General features: G+C 46.4%; 1 protein-coding gene across 1 annotated transcript; it reads left to right on the top strand.

Moving 5' to 3' along the window:
- The first annotated feature begins 1533 nt into the window (after positions 1-1533).
- LOC112266665 (bone morphogenetic protein 2) lies at positions 1534-12429 on the top strand. The gene is made up of 3 exons (XM_024444346.1): positions 1534-2124; positions 8667-9019; positions 9702-12429. The coding sequence occupies exons 2-3, from the start codon at positions 8674-8676 to the stop codon at positions 10766-10768; spliced, it is 1413 nt and encodes a 470-aa protein (XP_024300114.1). The 5' UTR covers positions 1534-2124; positions 8667-8673; the 3' UTR covers positions 10769-12429.
- Positions 12430-23488: the final 11059 nt, after the last annotated feature.

The following is a 23488-nucleotide window of genomic DNA, read 5'->3' as shown; positions in this document are numbered from 1 at the left end:
CTAAAATACGCCATGATGACGATATAGGCAACAACTTCAAGTGAAGGGTACAGAGGGATTAAGGGCCCTCGTCTCTGTCCCCTCTCCTCCAGATGTGACTCCAGTCAGGGTAGTGGACAGGAAAAGGGTTGAGAAACGGTGGGGGGGGGACTCCGGTCGGCTTGTTAAGAGAGCGGTGAGGTATTAGTTTAAAAGCTCCTCCACCCCCGTCGGAATGTGGAGGGGGGAACGTGGGACAGCGGACGTCTTTTCCAGAGGACGGGAAACCTGGAGGCAGAAGTGGAGTTATACCACTGCTCTTGTGATGAAGGGTCCTTACCGTAGCCTACTCTGACTGAAGGGTCCGTATGTAGCAGATGGGAGTCTGTGAAACTCACTCCTCAGCCTGAACTATCCCCACTTGCGCTGCCGAATAGCTAGCTTTTCGGTGGCGTAATTGGGTAAGACGCTTAAGGGCGGTGGCCACGCGTTCACAAGGCAGAGGTACTGGGTTTGAGCCTCTCTAAGAGCTGAATCAGGAGGAAAGTGGTCCTCACTAAAGCAAGCAACGTGACGTCCTTCACACATCCATTAGCCTACTCACTGACAGACTGGACAGGATAATGTTATGGTCCCACCAAACATGTAACAGCATGTGTTGCTTCCTAGTGGCCTCTTATTGGGTTAGAATGTCCCCACGAATCCATAGGTACAAAGAAAAATACTGTACATCATGATCAAAGCAAATACTGCTGTGAAATACACTGTAAATAATTAGTGTAATTGTTCAGATGACACCGATAACACTCGATAACTCGTGTAAATTGTCTGAGCCCACAGATGGGAAGGCGTGTGTGTTGTCCCTCTGGACCAGGGTAATTCATCAGACTGGGTGAATTGATGGGAGTTGGGGTGGTGTGTGTGTGTGTGTGTGTGTGTGTTTGGGAGGGGGAGGGGCAGAGGGACGGGAAATAAAGTGATTCTCCAGATGAAATCTAATATGTGAGACTATACATCCTAAAGAGACGTTTCCTCATAGCCCTGCCCGATGAATACCAATTCGGTGGCCGCCGCTGGAAGGACGATTGCACCTTGCTTGAACAACGCAGTGGAGAATTACAATGTGCCTTTTTTTTTTTTTTTTTTTTGGCTCGTTCCATCCAATCACATCCCCCAAATTGTAGTGACTTTATCCTCCCCTATGAGTCATCCATTCATGCCTTGGTCTGGTAAGAGAATATGTTTGGTCTTATTCAGTAACATAGTCATGAATTGATCATGGAGATTGTAATGTCTGTGAACGTGTCAGCATGTTAGCTGATAATGAAAATGGTGTCAATGAAAATCAGTGGGTGAGTTTGAAAGTAATAATGGAAAATAAAATAATTAGCCAGTCCACCCTGACCTTATCTCTAACTGTGTGTGTGTGTGTGTGTGTGTGATGGTAGTGGGGGTGGTCTGACTTGGTGACATCACGATCAGGGAGGATCCAAATGACCAGGAAAGTCAATTAGAGTTAAACTGAGTTTACCAGCTGGACTCTCAGTATAGCATAAGAGAGAGGGAGAGGGAGAGAGAGGAAAAAGGGGAGGAGAGACAAAGAGAATGAGAGACAGAGAAAGAGAGGAAGGGAGACACATTTAGGAAGCTGAGGACAAGAGGGCATTTTTGTTGTTGTTGCCGGTTACAGAACTCTCCAGACATATTTTTCTTGTGCAGGTCCATACAGTAGCTATATTTGCACGTCTATCTATCTCTCTGTGTCTGAGCAAAGGTGGAAGTGTCGGCGACAGAGAGAGGGAGTTGCCTGTTTGAAGAGGTCAGGCAGGCAGGGGAAAGCCGGTGGATATGTTTTAAGAGGCCGCTTATCTGAAACTGACAACAGGATGAGAGGGTGAGTGAGAGGGGAGAGCCCAGCAGTACAGGGGGAGAACCATGGAGAGTACAGCATCCTCATCCACAGCCCACTCACAGAGGAGACACAGACACAGGCTAACCTAAGAGAGACAAACGGAGAGAGAAAGAGAGGTAAAGAGTTTACTTTGTCCATTCTGTCCAACGGAGAGGGAGCGAGAGACGATGGTTCGTAACACTGGAGCTCTAGGATAAACCATGGACTCTGCACACCTCCTACCACGCCTGGACGTGAGTATTGCACACACACACACACATACACTCTCTCTCACAACACACGCAAACACACACATATAAATGTATGCCAAGCCAACTCTGCCTGGCCACGGGAACTTCACTGCTCAAACCATTAGCCACTCTAGGGAGAACAAACACATGCTCACTTACACGCAGATGCTGGCATACTGTGTTGCTCGCAATCAAACGCTTATAAGCGAGGGTCCAAGAATAATGTGACTTATGTTTTTAGAGGACCTAATGTAACTTACTTCTCTGTAGGAGTGTAAAGGCATTGAACTATTCCTCAGTGTTGAAGGTAAACGCAGCTTTCACGTGAACCGGTGCTGCTTTTGTCTTTTCCACCTCTGTCTGTGTCGACAGGACGTGTGAAGATGTTTTTGACGTGTCTGATGTGTCATGCATGTCACTGTTTCCACCAATACATCTGCCTCCGCAAAGCCTCCTGCTAACTAAAACACCGCCTCCCGGTGTCTGTCGCTTAACTCCCTGACACTCAGATCATCCAAAACATAGCTCTGAGTGAAACGTTATGGATCACAGCAAGAAATGCCGTGAACACTGAGGCATACAGTTGTGAATGTCCTAGTTGAAATAGATGAAGACCTACAAGAGCTGAAAAGCTTCCAGTGACTTGTAGTTCTGGTTTAAATAGATGGAGGTTAAAGGTGACCTGTTGATCTTCTGCACTGTATGTGCTAGTTAGACTCTTATTTTAATAATGGACCTGGGAATGAAGGTCCTGGCAGTGGTGACTACTATACTGTACATAGGGGTATCTGGCTAAATGTCTTTCCTAGGGTACAGGTAGCTGACGCTCCAGATCAAATGTCATTTGTCACACGCTTCGGAGACAACCGGTGTAGACCAAAAGTAAAATGCTTACTTGCGGGACCTTTTTTTAACAATGCAGAGTTAAAGATAAACATATTAAAAAAATAAAGAATAGAAATAGTGAGATGAAGAATAAAACACACTGAATAATGAATACAAATAACATGGATATATGCAGTGGGTTGCCAGTGCTGATTTGATGTGTAGGGGCACGAGGTATTTGAGGTAGATATGTACATATAGGTAGGGGTAAAGTGACTAGGCAACAGGATAGATAGACAGTAGTAGCAGCGTATATGGCGAGTGTGAAAGTGTGTGGCGTCAGTATGCAGGTGTGCACGTCTTATATGTGTGTGGGCGTCTGTAGCGTGCATGTCAAATCAAATCAAATTTTATTGGTCCCATACACATATTTAGCAGATGTTATTGCTGGTGTAGCAAAATGCTTGTACGTGTGTTGGGGTGTATGTGTGTGGGTAGAGTCCAGTGTGTGAACATAGTCAGTGCACGAGAGTTAGTGCAAAAAAGGGTTAATGCTGGTAGTCTGGGTAACCATTTCTTTAGCCATTAAGGAGTCTTGTTTAGTCTTATGGCTTGGGGATAGAAGCTGTTCAGGATCCTGTTGGTTCCAGACTGGTACTGCTTGCCATGAGGTAGCAGAGAGAACAGTCTATGGCTTGGGTGGCTGGAGTCTTTGACAATTTTTTGGGTCCTTCCTCTGACACTGCCTGGTATAGAGGTCCTGGATGGCAGGAAGCTCGGCCCAAGTGATGTACTGGGCCGTACACACCACCCTCTGTAGGGCCTTGCAGTCAGGTACCTTGCAGTTGCAGTTTCTAGCGATGTTGTGAGAGTGTTGGTTGATTCCCCAGTAGCTGGAAAGTGTAATCTCAACCCTGGCAGCAGACACTGGTTACTCCTCTCTCTCTCTCCCTCTCTGTCTGTGTGTGTGTGTGTGTCCGTCCAAGCATTTGACATTTTTTGCGATTGTTCGTGTGTGATGCATGTGCAGCGCTATGCATGAAAACATTCTAATCGATTGGCTTTTGTCCATCATATACATTCATATACACACACAACACACATATTTGTACCTCTGAAGTCTGGACTGCCCGTGTCATTAACCTCTTAATCGCCCCAGCTAGGATAAAGTGTAATACACTCTAATAAAACCACACAGCAGCCAACTAGGAATATTATTCTAATGATTTCAACTGTCATGCTTTGAAAAATGTCACTCTTACCTCCTCGTTTCAGCCTGATACATTAAATCATAAAGCAGTGAACGCGGTCGTCATTCGAGAGACCGGTCGCGTGTTAGCGGTGGAGAGAGAAGTGTGAGGATCATTCCGGATGCATTAGGTGTCCGTTTCAGGTGATTTTGAGAATGGTCCACAGAGATGCGGGTTGAGCAAGTTCGAAAAAAAAAAAAAACGTTCTTGGGATGTGTGTTTGTGAGCTTTGTACAAAAGCTGAAGGACATACGCACACCCAGGTACTTTCCGAAAGGTGCTGGAGTTGTACACTGCTGCTCATGCTCCAAGGTGATATTTATTCATAACGTTTTGACCCTCAGGTCTTCATCAAGCATCTGTATCCCAGGTGGGGGTGGAAGGTCCTATATATAGTGGCAGTACTTAGTGACATCGCTTCAATATTCAATTAGGGTGGGGGGGAACACAATAATTTGGACATTTTGAATCTATAAAAATGGTTTCAAGTCAAAATCCTGGTTAAGTCCAAGAGAAGACAGTGTGTTGAGCCTGTGGATCCAGGCCATGAGCAGCAGTGTGTTTGTGAGCTTGTACATGTTTGTTTGTGTGTGTGCAAGTATAAGATTTCCAAGACATGCAGTAGTTATGACATGGGCAGAGAGTGTATGTGTGTGTTAGAGAGCGAGGGAGGGAGAGCAGGAATCTGGGGAAAAGAAAAACGGGAAGAACAACAGGAAGGGAAAGTGGCGGGACCATGCGTAATACGAAGACAGCGGCCGCGGATAAATCAGCCGGCTGCGGTGACACTGGGCCCTCTCGCCCGACAACACTCAGCAGCATCCTTCCGCAAAAACACCATTCATTTCGAGGGCTTAGGAAAAAGACCAACACAAGAGACAGAGGGGTAGATAAATAAAGATAGGGAGAGAAAGAAAAATAGAGATTGGGAAAGAGAGAAACATGCAGATAAAGAAGAATGGGGAGACAGGGAACACAGAGGGGGGGCAGGGGAAGAGATATGGAAAAGGACAAGTAGTGATAGAGAGAGAAGAGGGATATATCTCTGTCTTCCCTTCTCTCTCTTTAGCTGTATATCTTCTTCTCTATCTTTGCCTCTCTCTATTTTCTAAATCTGTCTTTCCTCTGCCCCCCATAGAAGTAGAAGATATCCAGAGAATAGACTTGAAAGAAATGGAGGGGAACTAAGAGAGAATGAGGGGGACAGAAACAGAAAGGGAGGAGGAGATAAGGAGATAAAGAGGGACTAAGAAAAGGAGAGACTAAAAGAGAGAGAGAGGGAAAGAGATACTTATGTTGGTCTGTTTTGATCTGTGAGTTCAAAGGAACAGCCTGATTACCGCCCATCTCTCGTCTGCGTGCGCCTGGGGTCACGCTACCGTCTGCTCTGGGTCAGACACCATCTAATACATCTGAGAGCACCACCTCACCCCTCACCTCCCCCGGATTGACTCGATTAGTCCCATTTCAGCGGAGGGAGAGAGTGGGGGATGAAGGGAAAGCAATCGCATGGATGTTACCATCCAGGATGAATGGAGAGAGGGGCGGGTCGACGGAGGGGATGGCAGATAGAGGCCAAATTAAGTTTAGGAACTTTTCTCTCAGTTTAGATTAGCTGGAGAAACACGGAGATGGGTGGACGTACTCTCGATGGATGAACGGCAGGGTGTCCTCTGACTCCCCTCCTCCCACTTCTGAAACAAACCTTTGAACCTTCATTAAGGGGGTGGGGGTATCCTTCATCTAGTTGTCAAGCCATAGGACGCCATGGGAAAGGGTGTACAGTTGTGGCTCTCTAATCATCCTCTAATTCCCCCGTAGTGTTGCCTCAGGTGGAGAAGCATGGGGTGGAGAGACATTACTTGGGGTGGGGCCGACTGAGTTAATGGGTAGTGAACAGAGTTCCACGCTCACAGCTTATTTTCCCAGGGTATTGCTGTGTCTGTTCTCTCTCACGCACGCACACACACACACCCTGTGACCTCCTTGTAAACCTTACTCTGACACTATGGCATGATTATCTGTGATTATGGCGTAGTTATGTGTTCGTTGTGCCATAAATGCCTCAGTTATCCTGCCATGTTGGACTTAATCAATTCTCAGCTCAGTACAGTGATGCGATAGGCAGGGAGAGATAAGATTAAGAGAGAGCTTCGCTCTAGTCTGTAGGGAGAAACAGGACGTTGAGTTCTATTTTGTTTGCATTCATTGAGGCGTATCTTTTCTTCTTAGAATAATGACGACATCTCTCATTTCTTTAGTTGTAGGATGATGGTAAAGCAGACAGGTTGGGAGAAGAGAAGTCATGGCCCAGCCCAGGTCTCAGTCTCTACACGAGCCTGCTAGCTTTGAATGCTTTGAACCAAATCTAGGGTCACCTTACCCTCTTGCTAACGGCAAACTGACCTTCTAGTTAAGTGTCCAGGGCCAACTTCATCCTACTTTGAACAATAGACAGGTCAGACACCCCTACCCTGACCCCTGACCTCCTGACTCCAGAGGGCACAAGGCCATTAAGGCCTATAGTTTCTAATTAGTGGCTCAATCATTAACAGCTGTACTACAGAGACACGGGGTGGTAACCTGGCTGGCTGGGGCATTAATGCTATGACCTCCAGCACTGGGCCTTTTCCCGCGCAGCAGACAGGCCAGTTAGCAACTATGGTTTCAAGTATTTGGTTGAAGCTACTGTATAGGTCCATTCAGCAAATACGCTCTGGAGAGTAAATTGGAGCAATAGAGATATAAAGTACAGTAGCTACACTAGTTATTTTTCTCCATTAAAGTCAACTAACTTTAGCTAATTTATGGTCTTAGCAGTACTACTATTAAAGTTCTCCTAAATCACACACACTGAATATAGCCTCTGCTTAATCACTCGTATCCCCTTGTGCTTGAGTTTCCTAGGAGATGGGGCCTTGGCAACACATAGCAATAAATTACCATTAAGGAAAACAAAGTGGTGCTGTTTTTACAGCCATGTGTATCCAGCAAACAACTTCACATGGACTCCAGCAGTACATTTCTTGATGTTGCACCAGCATTACGTCCTAAAAGCCTGACGAGCAGTGTGTGAATTACAGGGGTGGGGACATTACAGGGGGAGCCATTCTCCTAATGGATTAAAATGTACATTTGTACTGCTACAGTGGTAAATATGAAAATATTTCAAAAGCTTATTCCAAATTAAACAAACACCCCCACCTCTCTCTCATGGTTTAAGGCCAGTGACAGTTGATTCAGGTTCTTTCAATTGCATTCAGCTCTCTCCTCAGCCTAAATTCCTCTCTCTCTGCCTCACTCTCTGCCTTGAGCTTTCGCTAGAAGACTTGCAACGTTGTATCGACTGGGCCCAACCCACTAGCGACCTTGCAACATTATCAACTGGGTCCAGTCCTCTAGCCGAACTTACATAATTGTTTCAACCAGGCCCGCACGGTTTCCTGTGCCAATGCACTCGGGACAGACAGAGCTGTATTTGCGTCCCGTAATTCAGCCCCTTTTTCAGATGTCCCGACTTTACTTTTGACAAAGAAATGTACATTTGTCAGCAAGACTCATCTATTAGACCTCGCGTTAAGACCCAGCTGCCGACAGTTCAGAGTAACAAAAGTTATTTTTTTACAAAAACAGGGGGCAGGCAAACGACAGGTCAAGGGGCAGGCAAAGGTCAGTAATCCAGGGCAGAGTCCGAAAGGTACATAATGGCAGGCAGAGGTCAGTAATCCAGGGCAGTGTCACAAGGTACAGAATGGCAGGGTCATGGCAGGGTCAGGGCAGGGAAAATGGTCAAAACTGGGAAAACAGGGACTCGAGAGAAAAACAGGTGTATGTGAAAAAAGCTGGTAAGCCTGAGGAGACAAGACGAACTGGCAACAGACAAACAGAAAACACAGGTATAAATGCACAGTGGCTAATGGGCGACACCTGGAGGGGGGTGGAGACAAGCACAAGACAGGTGAAACAGATCAGGGTGTGACAGCATCTATTCATTCCGGCCACAAGAGTTTAGTACTAATGACAATCGCCCAATGTCATGAAATGTTTTGTAACAGATGTCTCTTTCCATTCATTAGAATGCTAGAATTATTTTGGGGTGGATGAACATGCGCAGGTAGCCTACGTTTTTTTAAGTGCTTTGTTTGACAATCGGATGAAAACATCATGACTGGTTGTGTTCAAGCCACATTAAAGGTAATACATGTTTATTGTCTGAATGTCACGGTATGATTCATACTCTGCAGACGAGGAATTAGTATGGTGGGGACTGGGAGAGGAGAAAACAAGCTGATGATATAGTGGTAGTAGTTTCTCTCATAAGATTTAAGTTGTGAGTAGTGGTACTTGTGACTTTAAAGGGCACCACTGGAAGCGTCAAAAAGTGACAGACTTAAGCGTTCCGATTCCTCTTCTCCCTGAAATAAACCCTAACTTAACTCCTCTCCTCACATTCTCTTCCCCCTCATCTAGATCCACCATGTTCGCTGCTAAACTCTTGGTCCTGATGGTCCTGCTGCTACCTCAAGCCTCGCCTGGGCGCCAGGGCTTTGCCACCGAGCCCGATGGCAGTGAGCCGTCGTTGCCACCGTCATCACCCACCCCCCTGGAGCCCAGCCTGGCCCAGACAATCCAGAACCTATTGCTGAGCCGCCTGGGCCTGCAGTCCCACCCCAACCCCCGGCCAGGTGCGCCCATCCCCCAGTACATACTGGACCTCTATCGCTTCCACGCCCAGCAGTACCACCTAGTCCAGGATCCACACTTCAGCTACCCCAGCCAGCATGTCCAGGAGGCCAACACCGTACGCAGCTTCCACCACACAGGTAACAACACACATAGGCCCATATCCCCAAAAGCACCTCCGAGTAAGAGTGCTGATCTAGGATTAGTTTTTCCTTTTAGATTATCATGAATAAGATCATATGGACAGATCCTAGATCAGCACTCCTAATCTACGACAGTGTGTGGATAGTTTACAAAGCTGTCCTCCCTTGTCCTACCACCATTTGGTATCAGTTCCACAGTATGTTTTTAATAGACACTGTTCTACACATTCCATTTGTAGTTTCAGTCAGGGTTAGATGGCATTGATGACGACAGGGCTGTGATACCCAGTCTCTTTCTGTTATGACTCCACCTTAGCAGTCAGTAGGCTCCAAATCCAGACCATCTATTTTCCATTTGATAACATGAATGTTTCCATAACACTCACAAGATAACCAGCAACAAGTGGAGGTCCTATTCTGATGCTAGTGTGTGCAAAGAAAAGCTTATCTAACTGTTTATGGCACTGAATGTGTCTGACCTTTTAAAGTTGACAGGTCAATTTACATTGTATTTGACATTGTGAGATTACAATGTTTGATTTAGAAAATCCTACAAGAGAGACCTCCAAGGAACTGTGGAGGACATCAATTTTGTTTTACAAATTGAACCTTCTTTGACATATCTTAACCTCTCTCTCTTTCTCGCTCTCTCTCTCCCTCCCTCCCTCCTCTATCTCAGAGTCTACCAGCCCCTCACTCCCCCTTGAAAAGAGGCTGACCACTGCGAGTAACAACAAGGTCCCCATCTCCTTCAACGTGTCCTCCATCCCCCAGGATGAGCGTGTGGTTTCTGCCGAGCTGCGTTTCTTCCGGGGTGGTGGGGCTAGCCTAGGCCCCGGGGCCCACAAGGTCAGCCTGTTCCTCGATGGAGGCACTGGGGACTCTGAGCCCACTCTGCTGGAGTCACGGCTCCTCACAGGGGCCCCCAGAACCAGGCCAGCTGACTCCTGGGAGGCCTTCAGCCTCAGCACTGAACTCTTCGTAGGGGCCCACGCTTGGACCGGCAGCCTGGCCTTCCTCCTGGAGGTGACCCCTCTCGGTAACACCACCCTCCTCACCCCCCCTGACCATGATGCTCTACCACTCTCCACTGGGGAGGAAGGGCGCAGAGAGGGACACTTGAGGGTGCGCAGGTCTCTGGGACAGGATGAGCACAGCTGGGCACGGGAGAGACCCCTGCTGGTTACTTACAGCCATGACGGGCACGGGGAGCCACTAGCCGCCCATGGCCGGAGAACCTCTGACACTGCCCAGAGGATGAGGGGGAGGAAGCGGGCCAGAGAAAGGGGCAGGAGCAACAGCAGGGACCGGGAAAGGGACAGAGACAGGGACAGGGACTGGAGCGCCAACCCTGGCTGGCGCGGTAGCTGGGACGAGGGTGGAAGGGTGAAGCGCAATGGTGGCCGCGCAGCGAAACTGAAGCGTCTGTCCCGCGCCCGCTGCCGCCGCCACCCGCTCTACGTGGACTTCAAAGACGTGGGCTGGAACAAGTGGATCGTGGCGCCTAGTGGCTATGACGCCTTCTTCTGCCTGGGGGAGTGCCGCTTCCCGCTCACCCACCACATGAACTCATCCAGCCACGCCATGGTGCAGACGCTGGTGAACTCGGTGAACGGAGCCGTGCCGCGGGCCTGCTGCGTGCCCACCGCCCTCAGCCCCATCGCCATGCTCTACCTGGACCCGCAGGACCGCGTGGTGCTCAAAAACTACCAGGACATGGTGGTGGAGGGCTGTGGATGCCGGTAATGGGAAACAAAAGAGAGGGAGGGAGGAGAGCGAGGGAAGGAGAGACTGATGGGGTAGGGAAAGAGAGCAAGGACAGAACCCAGCCCAGCAGGACCATGTGAGACAAGAGTACCTGGACCTTCTGGTGGTGGGATGAAAATTCTAGTAGGGGGGGGGGGGCAGGAGAGATGGATGAGGGAGGGAGGAAGGGAAGAGACAGGAATGTAGAACCCAATCCAGTAGGACCAAGTGGTTTCTAAGAAGTATAGGTGTTGGAGGGCCACAGCTGTCAGTAGTGGAAATAAAGAGAGGATAGGGAGAGAGAGAGGAAAAACCAGAGACAGAGGAGCCCCCTCAGAACACAGTGTAGTGCTTCAGAACTACCGCATAGTGAGGGAGAGAAACACGAAGCAGTCTCCCACATCCCAGTAGGGGTAGAGGATGCTGCTGACAGAAGAAGAGAGGAACGACAGCCAGGAGTAAAGGAGAGAATCCTCCCATTAGCCCCACCTCTTCTCTGTCTATAGAACTCCTGAGCTTGTTCAATGCTCACTCGCCAGCCCTCTACGTGTCTGTAATGTGTCTGTATCTGTGTCTTTCCGTGCTCAGTTTGTCGCTCACATCCTCATTGCAACATCAATCTGTGAAGGAGATGCACTCGACCAGTGGAGTCGGAGACCAAGGGGACTGGCAAGAGATGAAGATATCAGTGCCAGATTATACTATCTAATACGGTGGACATATTATGAAGAGTGACGTATAGTGCAGAGAAAGCTGTCACGTGTCCCATTTGAGGAGGATGGAAACGTATAACCTTTGCATCAGTGACACCATCCTTAAACTAACTCATCTAACATATCTGTGCCAATGGACAGCTACCGATCACTCATCAAGAGAGACATTGACGGACACTCCTCATAGACTGTATAGATGTGGACTTCTCAGACAGACACACAGACAGACAAATTGTCCGCGCCAAGCATCCCGTCATGAGATATTTAAAACCTCAACAATAATACGGAGGAATTATTATGCTATTGTTTGAATGTACTACCATCATTATTATTTAAAAGCTACATTTTTTTTTGTACATTTCCTTTGCAGAGATTAAGAAAAAATCTGAAAACTGTTGTCAAAGTAATTCCATTACATCTAACTTAAAAGTCACATTTAGGTATTTAAATAGCAACCACATATTGTGTATTTAACCTTGAAAATATTTCAGATATCTGCTCTCTACAAAGCCACATTCACAGTACCGTAATACATCTAAAGCTGGAGCCTGCAGTCCTTATAGTAGCTTTGGTACAGCAAGTTATGGTGGCTTTTGGTGTCCTACACATAATGGAGCAGTCAAAAGCTCGAGAAATTCCACATATCAAGGCTCTGTGTATTGCAATCCACTGAATCGCGTAACAACAACACAATGTCATCCTCACCACAGGTGTATTTTCTAGCAGAGTGCATGTTTTAATTTTTTTTTTTTAAACGGCTAATGTTAAAGCAGTTGATTTCCAGTGCCTTTCGGGGGTTTTGCAGGTGTTTTTGAGTATTTTGAGTATCTTTCCAGTCATTTGCTTCTCCCTCTATTTAAATGGAAGCATTTAAACAACAGTCTGTAAAATGTTTGACATTGTCTGAAGACGTGGTGATACCTGTAATAAAACAGAGACAAAGCAACACCTCTGTCACATGATTGAGTTTTTAAAATCAACCACGTTTCCTTGTTGCTGTTCCTCTGCTAGAGGACATATTGCTCTGAGCCTATGCACAAGGACAAGGGGAGAGCAGAGTGGGACTGTCAAATCCTCCCATTGGTCAGACTCTTTCAATCACAAATTGCCTCATAGATTGGCAATCGAGCTAACATTATCCATGATCAGAAAGGAAGAAGGAAGCCAGTGCTCCCTTGGGCAACCCAGAACAAACCAGATTTGGCTATAGGCCTCGAGTACCTATATAGTCCCACTAACACACACAGGCCTGGGATAGAAGGTCATGAGGAGAATGCTATACATGGGGCAGATCTCTTACTGGCAAAACCACTGCACCATCTTATCAATTCACACCCGGCCTATGATGCAGCCCACATATGTTTCTGATCCCCAGATGCTACCCAGACAGCTACTGAGCCTCTGAGCTTACAGCAGTCAGTGTGCTCGGCCACGTTGTGAATGTGGGGGTCAAACCAACTCAACAGCTTTCTTGAACCAGCATTCCTGTGTGTTGAAAGGAACTACCCCCCCCATCCCTCCAGATGGATCGGCTCACTGCTTGTGAAGGATCGGGAGGTGAACAGTGTGAAAGCCACAGCCGTGTTGCTCTGTCCTAGGGAGGGGCGAATCTCCTCCCCTCCTGTCGGATGCTGGACGTGGTCCAGAACTCGTCGGCTACAGCTGGAGCTGTCCAGATTCTTCTTACATATCGCCTCTCAACAGCTGTCAACAGCAGCACACTGCCACCGGGGCTCCTGTGTGTGTGTGTGTGTGTGTGTGTGTGTGGCGTGCGTGCGTGCATCTGTCTGCCTGCGTGCGAGAGAGCATTTATGTGTTTGTATGTAGATGTGTTTAGATAAGTAGCGAAAACCATCTCATGAAATACACACAGCATGAGTCACCCATGCATGGGCAGGAAGATAACCTTTGCCCCATAGAGGGTCTGTATCCTCCCTAACTTCCCTAACTCCCCTCTAACCTATCCTTGCCCCCCAACTCATTCCTCCCTCACACATCTTCCCTCACCACCCAGCCCATCCCTCACCCACTGACCCATTCCTCATCCCACCCTCCCCTCTCTCCCCCTCCCAGCTCATTCGCTTATCACCCACCTCACCCCTTCCATTTTCTCTCATCCCCCCCGTAACCCCTCCCTCACCCTCCTCTCCCAGATGTTGGATTATGACTGTGTTCAGGGTTTAGAGCAGGACTGGGGAGTGGAGACAGGATATGGCCAGCTTATCTTGTCAGGTGTGTAGGCTCTATGAGCCTGGATAGCATTGGCCTTGACCCAGTCAACCCTGTGGAACACCTTCCCTCAGCCCTGAGGGCTTCCAAACCCACCTGACCCACAGAGACAGGGACCCAGGGCCACGGGGCTGCACCTACAACCAGGTGCCTGTGATGGACCCCAGACAGGCAGGGGATTACACATTTCTCACGTTACATAGCCCTCTTTCTGACGTACAGATTTTAGCAACATTCAGGGAAACGTTTATGATAACCGCTTTACAGGAGCCGAGCAGTGTTCAACAGGCCCAGTGCAGTTCCAGCCACAAATGTATGGAATGTTCAGATAATACAGTTGTGATTATAACACTATGCCTCTAGAACAGATTTTACTATGGATCTTAAAGTCTGTGTTACATGCAGATGGAAGTTAGATTGGAACATTCAGTACTGCATTAGTAGAATGTTCATGTGAACAGGACCAGGGATAGGCCCAGAGGTGCCTCAATGTTGGAGTGTGGAGTTCATGGAAATGAAGTTAAACCCAGGTTTGGCACACTCTCCGTCAACCTGCCAATCCAACCAGCCACACAGGCAGGGCCAAGGTAAGCCCAGAGCAGGCCTCATCCCTGGTGTACCCTACTAAGTGACAGGCTTTTCCCCACTCACCCTGGCATAGGGAAATAACCCCCACTGCCGTCAGTTCCTCTATACTCCTGTCTGTCAACTTACTGTGTCAACTGTACAGCCCACCCACTGCCCACATCTGCCCCAACACACACACACACACACACACACACACACACACACACATAGACTAGCACAAGCACACACAAATTACCATGTTGGAAATCAGTCTGTGCCAACCTATGGCGGGATTCAATCCGAGCGCACTTTGTCGGCAACGCACGTTTTAAAGGCAATGCTCCCACGTTCGTCGAAACCTCATGTACGGTAAACGCTGTATATGCCGGGCTCAATCTGAAATTACTTTTAAATACCGCATTGTAAAAATCCACGATTGGATTAAATCCCGGCCTTAGACCTTCCACATTTAGGACCACAAGGCCCAAAGCATGGTTTAGCATCAGAACCTGTCACGCTGGTATAAATGATTTGGGAGACAGGCGCAGGAATGCGTAATAGTTTTTTAAAATTAAGCCCAAATTACGGTGTGCCGTGTAACGGCACAGGGACGAAGACCAAACAAACACATAACAAAACACAGGGTAGAAACCCAAAACAAAAGAGCGAGGAGTACCTCAAATAAATAACACACGAGCACAATGATTAATACACGGGACGAGACCCGTAATACAAAGCCCAAACCACACAGCACGGGTACTCACACGCACCAACGGACATGGGAACAATAATGGACAGCACCATGGTGAACAAAGGGAACATATATACAAATACAATCAGTGGGAATAGGGGCCAGGTGTGCGCAAGGAAAGTTCCAGAGGGATCCGTGACAGAACCAGTGGACTGACTAGTCTGGCTACATAATAGGTTGACGTTATCGAGTAAAAGCTCCTGGCTTGGCTTGGCTTTCGAATAGTTCAAAATATGCTTCAGACTAGTTTAAAACTCTGTCATAGGATAACATCAGTGATGTAGGTGATGTATTTGTTCCAGGTCTGATTTCAATAAAACTCACAACAGCAGTTCAGTGGGGTCACAAAGGTTTCCATGTACTCTATCAGACCTGGTTTTCAATCACGGATCACCCCACATGTAAAATATATGATATATATTCTGTTTCATAAGATAAAACCCTCCATAGCAGCTGTGGTCAAAGCCTCCCCAGCTAGCATGTTTAGTTCCTTGGAAGTTGTGGGAGCGAAGCCATAAGTTTCCTGACCGGTAAAACTGAACGTTTTTTAAATAATTTTTTTTAGGTCGCAGAGAGGTTCTGAGAGCGTTTTATTCCGGTTTCTAGAGGTTTTATTAACAGAAATTATAGGGGATTTGTAGGTAGTTAAATAGCATTCTGAGAACAGAATTTTAATTACACTGCTAGCTTAGTTAACTCTTTTGGCCTCTAAGCAGAGATAGGACACATGAATTTGCTTAGGCATTAATCACGCAAACACACATCTTTTTTATTGTGGCACGGCGTCAATGAGATTCAAACCAATGATCTTGTTTTTTTATTCATGGAATTAGTCCACAGCGCCACCAGGATGGAGCTAACATGCCATGTTTTTTTACACTTAGAAAGATGTTCATTTTAGTTTATTCAAACAGACCCCCATTTCAAAGGAAACTAGCACTCAGTGAGATCAGGTGTGGCCAATTAGTGTGCGTGGCCAACACACCTGAACACATTAAACAAGAAAAAAGATAAGAGTTTTGTTGACGCTGAGAACAGAATGTATACGTTTTGAAATAGGCCGTGGCTACTGATACGGATTTTTCACCCACTCCCCTGGAAACCTATTTCTTAAAGCTAAGGATCCGGATCATGTGTTGCGCATGTGTTATTTTACGCACACATTCGTTTTTCTAACATACCTGCTGCTCACACTCCCCCCTCACTTCTCTCTTTACACAACGTCGCTTTGCCATCAGCGTCGTGTCAATGTGATGTTCTACCTGCTACACAGAATGCGTTGCTTTTGAGAGCGGAGAGGAGCAGAGGAAAAGAGCGTTTTTATTACGTTATTTTTTTGCATGGGCAAATTGGGATACAGAAACTCAGTATCCGTAGGCACTCCGTTCTTTGAACGTTATTAATGTTTTCCTGTGTTTTTTATGGAACGTTTTGTTAATGTTATGAGCGCATTACTTTAAATAGAACCATGAGGAAAACTGTAGAAAAAGTTATGCTGAAGTATTGACATTCTGAGAGAAGAACATTGTTTCTTAACGTTCTGCGAACTATTTGAGAACACTCCCAATGTCAAACCAGTTGGAGAACGTTCCCAGAACACTACCAAAATGTAAATTCAATTGAACCATGTTTGAACATTTAGGAAATGTTCTGTTAAAGTACTGAAATATCAAGAAAAAACTTTTTTTTGTTAAGTTCCTTAAATGTGCTGAGAATGTTCCAAAGCCAAGCAAATATCCTGAACCATTCCCAGAAAGTTGTGGAAAGATTGTGTGCAAGGTAAACATATGATAACCATGCTCTCACCAAGCTCTAAGAAATGCATGGTTCTCAGAACGTTATGTGGTAGCTGGATCCAGTTTGCTGAGTTGGTGGTTGGCCTGGAACACAGAAAATAGATAGCCAGGGTTTTGGGTTTCACCTATGGGCTTCAAAGATGGACCCATTCTGGAATGATTGACAAAACATGGACCTCTGGGTGAGTGGGTCACAGAACAAGGCAGGTGCTGCGGAAGCCAGCCTGTCATGAAGCTGGGAAGGCTGACCCCAATCCCCATCCTGGAAGCAGACCGGAACGCCAGGAGTGTGTGACTCCTGGGGTGGGAGTCACAAGGTCTGGGATTGGTATGGTGGGCTGGGGGTGGTTTGTGGAATTGGGGGATGATGGTGTGGGTAAATGGGGATTATGGAGGTTTGTTTAGGGGATGAGTTAGGACCAGCTGGTGGTCTCTGTTTGTGCTTGTTGCATCCCTGTATCCCATTTCTTCCTGGAATCCCTGTTGAAGTCTTGTACCAGAGTCCTCGCCATGGAAATGCAAGGCTGGATAACGACTTAGGGGCGAGAGAAAAGCATGAACCCCCCCCCCCCCAGTCCCCACCCTCTGGCCAGCCATGCTCCCGTTCCCCCTCCGTTTCTCCCCTTCCCTCCTCCCCTCAGTCCCGGGATGAAAAATTATGTTTTTACAGGTGTCTCACGATGCGGATGCTGTCTGCACTCGAATGGAAATCGCATTCGTCCCTCCCTTCCCACCGTCTCTCCTGCCATACTCTCCCTTCTGCCGGCCTTTGCTTTGCTGTCAACACTGGAAGCGGGCGTTAAGGGGAAATATATCATCAAAGTTGAGAGGAGGGAGGCGATCTTCCTTAAGTGTTGCTTTAATGAGCAACTTGTTGACAATAAAGGCAGTGTTTTGAATCCTGTCATTACCTCAACCCCTAAACTCCTCACTTCCTCATCCCTTCAACCCCCCACCATGTAGACCAGACCCTCGCTTCTCTATGGGACAGCCCCCTTAATTACCTGATGCTCTTCTAACCCTAACTCCCAGAGAGGGGCTTCAGACGAGCCCCAGATACACCCTACTCAGCTTTCCTAACTGACTGATTCAATTATCTGCCCTATTTAGTTTTTAACTTGATCTGGCCCTACAAACAAGCCAAACATCCATCAATAAGCTTCCTGGGAGAGAGGGTGGTATGGAGAGAAAGGAGAGAAAGGAGAGAAAAGACAGACAGACAGACAGACAGACAGACAGACAGACAGACAGACAGACAGACAGACAGACAGATAGATAGATAGATAGATAGATAGATAGATAGATAGATAGATAGATAGATAGATAGATAAATAGCAAGGCAGGGAAAGAGAAAGGAGCTGGTGGAGGACAGCTATTGGTCTGTTTACTTGGCTGTCACTCTTCTCCAGATGTTCTGAATCCCACAGAGGAAAGGGCGTGGGGGGACAGAAGCGAGAGTTTGGGGTGGGGGGGTAGAGGGGCGGATGGGGTGTTTGTGGGTCGTTGCCAGGATAGAATCATCATAGAACGCATTTCAGGACTTTCACATTCATTGTGCTACGTGGTCAGGTACTGAGGGTCAACAGTAGGAGTACCCGGCCCCGGGGCCCCCGGTCTGTGGCAAACACATTCCAACCAGTCAGAGCCCAGCAACACAACAAAAAAACAGAGCTTCCCTGTCCAGCTGCTCTCCTTGATTAACTCACTGATGTGTTTGTTTTTATATGCCTACATATGATAGATATCATTGTGTTGTAAATTGAATCGGTCTCCAGTACTGTACAAATGATGGGTCATAGCAGACTCCATTCCCACTTACTTCTATACACTTCATTAGACTCTCACGTCATTGATACTATTTGTGGACGTTTCTGATAGTACTTCTGTGTCTTGTCTAGCGTGTCTGGGGTGATACAGGTTAAACCACAGGGTTGAGGTTTGCAGTCACATTAGGAGAGTACAGTTCCTGAACATGTACATCCGTTGAGTCGGGGGGAGCTGTCACTATATTTCAATGGGGTTACTGTATTAGACAGACTACTCTTCCTCCCTGGCAAGAGATTGAAGGAAAGAGGAAAGGGAGAATTGTGGCGAGGAAAGGAAAGGACAAAAGGGGGAGGAAGGCAGAGACGGGAGGAGAGAGGGATTCGGTACTCAAAATTCAAAGTATGCCCTTAAACATATCCAATATTTTACTATGCGATGGCAATACGATCCCTTTGGTTCTTTACCGGGAGCAAAACTGTAACATTTTGATAGTCAGAATATGGGTAAAGGAGACATGGATAAGCTGAATAACTGCTTGAGTAAAAAATGTGAGTTCATCGAATGTGATGAATGGTCTCCAGGGGTGACATAACTAAACAAGAAACAAGCCCCTCCCTCCCTTCTTCTTCACGTTTTTTTAAGGTGGCTTTGTGTTTTGCCTGAGTGAGTAGGGATATTTTTATCTCCTTTTTTTTCAGGCAAATCTCCCTCATTGCATTAGCACATGTGTCTAAGCCTGAGAACAGGGCCGATAACAGGCGCATGAATAACTGCGGGCAATCTCTGAGCAGTACACGGTGCTCCTGAGGAACATTAACATGGGCTTCAGCCCATCCAGAGTTAAGAAACAAGGAAGAGAATCAAGAAAAAAGGAGGGAAGGGAGAGGGGAGGGGGGAAAGGCCTGGCATAGAGATTAGATTAGCACTTTAAAACATCTGTGAATTTGTCCGGCCCAAGCTACCGCTTCCCGACAGATCTGGGCCCGATCTCACATTCTCTTCCCCCTCCCGCCATCCTCCACCGCCCTCATCCCCTCTGGTTTGTCTGTTCTGTTTTTTCTCTGTGTGAGTGCGGTTGTTTCTTTTTGCGACTCTTCACTTCCTTCAGCCATTCATCTCCAAGCTGCAAATGTTAAATTGGTACAATTTATATAAAACAAATGTCTACAGAGCATAGATCCTACAACAGAATGGTTGGATGCTTTGGTGCCTCTTGTGCCTCCGTATAAGTCAGCGTTTCCCAACCTAGGGGTCGTGGAAAAACATTGGGAAAAGAAAAGGGTGCTTGGTTCATAGAACCGGGGTTACTTGAGTAACCTTAGGTAGCCGCTAAGTACTTTTGTTATACGGTTGTCTCTGTTTTCTTCCGAGAAATGTGACTCTAACGTTTGAACGGTTTACGCTACAAATGATTATGACCGCATTCCTGAAAGATAACTCTCACAAACACATCTGCATGGTTTGTTTCCGTCAGAAACCCTAGAACAGAGTATACAGGACCAGCCAAAAAAATCAGACTGGTGAAGACCGGTGGTAAAAGAGCATCATTAATGATGCTGTTCTTTTCTACACAGAACATCATACACAATTATTGCCCAATGATCTTCCTTGATGTTTTCCTGAACTTCCCAATACCTTTCTGATGCATTTCAAACCATGCTTCCTTCAGATTAAAATATTATAACAAATCATTCTATAGCAGTTTTTGACAGACTGTCATAGCTTCAATTTTAAAAAAGTATTTTTTTTTTTACATGATGGGGTTGATATTATCTTTTTTTATATATATATCTTAATGGGGTCACGGAACAGAAGCATTTGGGAACCCCTGTTATAAGCCTTTGTCTGATACAGACCATACCCATGACATAGCCCAATAATGTACAACTAACTACTTCAAGCATTGTACTAATAATCTGTTTCTGATTATTCTTCCTCAATACCACACCCATCACTAAACACCACCCCGTCAAGGGGACCGGACTTGTTGAGTGCCTCATTCTATCATACAGCTCACAAGGCTCACCCCCATGCGGTGTTACACCATCAACACTCCCACCTGCCTCAGGGGCAATGATGAAGGTCCAGTGACCTGTTTCTAAGGCATGATAATGCTTGATATACGCCCGGACAATCCATCCTAGTGAGAGAGGGTGTGAAAGGATAACACCCCCCCCCCCACACCCAACACAGAGAAGGCGTGGGCCTGTTTTGGCGCAACCTACGCCATTCCCTTCCCTTTAATTACTACCTCTCTCCCAGCACCACTGAGCTGAGGCTCCAAAGGGAGGATGGGTTGGTACGGCGTGAAGACAAATCTATGGGGAGGCTGATACGGTATATATCCTCTTACCTCCAGTGGTGGGCCGACCAGGGCTTAATTACTCTGGCCGAGTCACCGCGCGGAGACTTTTCTGGGAGGAGAGTAGCTAACAGGTGCTAACAGCTAACGCTAATGCAATACACTGTTAATGGAGCTGCAAGCTAACTGAAGCATGCTACCTAAACACCTCCCTGGAAGCCCAGGCCCAATCTCCACGCCAAACTAGTTCTTGGAAATATAGCGTACCGTATCCTCACTGGCCAGTGAACTCAGTCTGCTGGCTACTGCTGTACTTGGAAGTGTAGCACTCTCTCTCTTCCTCCACGGACTGAAGACTCAACAGCAAGGAGAGGGATGACTAACTTGTCAAACATTGTTTCACCCACAGGAGGTTGCTGACACCTTAATTGGGGAGGACGGGCTCGTTGGTAATGGCCGGAGTGGAATTAGTGGAATGGCATCAAATACATCAAACACATGGTGTCCATGTGTTTGATGTCATTCCATTCACTCCGTTCCAGCCATTATTATGAGCCATCCTCACCTCAGCAGCCTCCACTGGTTTCACCCCAAGATCTGGTGATGCCTATGGAATGTTCTCTAGTGACAGAAACTCAAATGTCACTCAGCCGAACTCAAATGTCACTCATGTCATATGTGTCAAATACAAATCTCTTGCTGTTTCCACCTTGTTTCCAACCACATTTTACTATAGGAGACATAGATGGGAAATATCCTCTGTCAACACATAAACCACATGGTCTCTGCTTTCCGTAACATACTGTAAATCACGTTCAGGTGTGTAGCCGACTAGCCCACATGTTTTCACATGTGGGTGATTCAGACTCCGAGCTCAACTGCGAAGGAAGAGAAAGAGAGGAAGTCCCACTACCTCAGCTTGTGCATCATCCAAAACATTTATTGGCTACGGACAAAGCCTCCGATAACAATAAGAGCTATAACAGCGCACCGTGACCAGTTGTCGTGTCTTTGGCTATGCCGGATTAAGTGATATGACATGCTATTCTATAAAATCCTTTCTCCGTAATTAATATTACCTGCTTGAGCTAATCATGTAAATGTAATTAACTAGAGTCAGGGCACCACTAAATAATATTTATAGAGCTGTTATCTTCCGAATAAACTCTTAAAGACCTAGTAATATTTAAATCTGTAATGGTTTTCTTCTGGGGAAAGAGAGGCGGACCAAAATGCAGTGTGGTTAGTTTTGTGCATCTTTAATAAAGATGAAAGTACAACAATCTACAAAACAAGAAACGTGAAAAAACCAAAACAGTCCTATCTGGTGCCACAAACACAAAGACAGGAACAATCACCCACAAAACCCAACACAAAACAGGCTACCTAAATATTGTTCCCAATCAGAGACAATGACTAACACCTGCCTCTGATTGAGAACCATATCAGGCCAAACATAGAAATAGACAAACCAGACACACAACATAGAATTCCCACCCAGCTCACGTCCTGACCAACACTAAAACAAGGAAAACACACACGAACGATGGTCAGAACGTGACAACATCAATAGCAGTCAATATTAATTGTCACCTTAATTCAGTCTCATCTGAAAGTTGTAAATTCTTAACGAACCCTGGCTAACAAGTTGAATCAGCAATGCAAAATTGGGTTTAATTATTTATTTACTAAATACCTAACTAATCACACAGAATTACATATACACAGAATTAATCATACCTTGATTACAAATGACGTCATAAAGGAAAACGTCCCTAGCGGGCGGAACATATATGACAGCTGGTTACACAAAAGAAAAGGGGCTGGGTTTGAGCGAAAGAGCGGGAAGACTGAGGGACAAAGGGAGAAGCTGTGCTATCGTAAATACAGTATCTTATGCATTCTAAATGACCTCCCATTTGGAAAAGGAAAATGCAATAAATATTTACTCTGAGCTGCGCTTCGGTAGGTTGGTGGTAGATGGAAGGCTGTGTTGCCAAACCGAGTCCTTTGTCCTTTGGAGAATGTCTCTGGTGGTCAATTGGGTACGTTGTAGAAACATCGTTGTGTGGTAGACTGGATACTCTGTCTGTTCTTTCCTAGCCCACGTTTGCAGCTTCTGTGGCTAACTCAACGGCTAGGAGGTATCACTTCTGTAAGGAATAAGAGTTCAAAGTTCATACCATTCGCAACCAAAGCTCACGCTGAGGTTGGCTTAGTTCTGTAGTTGACATGCTAGTCCTTTTAACGCAGAGGCTGCAGACCTCACGTACTTGGAACAGGAGGTTACATTTTCGTCAAGGCTTTATATAGTGGAGCGAGAAGGGTGTGTCTGAAAAGTTTTATAACCCATGTCTCTTCACAGGGGCGGGCCACTGATTGAGCAGAGCCCTAACCTTATGAAAACCCAAAACTCTCATTTGGAAGCTGAAATTACATTTAATCTTTTCACCAATAATTTTATATTCAAACATTTAAATTTAACAACAATTCCATGTGAATCTGATAACTCTGGGGAGTGGCAGGGTGGCAGGGTAGCCTAGTGGTTAGAGCGTTGGACTAGTAACCGGAAGTTTGCATGTTCAAATCCACCGA

Source organism: Oncorhynchus tshawytscha, linkage group LG14, assembly GCF_018296145.1.
Source record: "Oncorhynchus tshawytscha isolate Ot180627B linkage group LG14, Otsh_v2.0, whole genome shotgun sequence".
In the NCBI taxonomy this organism is placed as follows: Eukaryota; Metazoa; Chordata; class Actinopteri; order Salmoniformes; family Salmonidae; genus Oncorhynchus; species Oncorhynchus tshawytscha.
The sequence above is the reverse complement of the archived record's forward strand: the minus strand, read 5'-3'. Positions and strand labels throughout refer to the sequence as shown.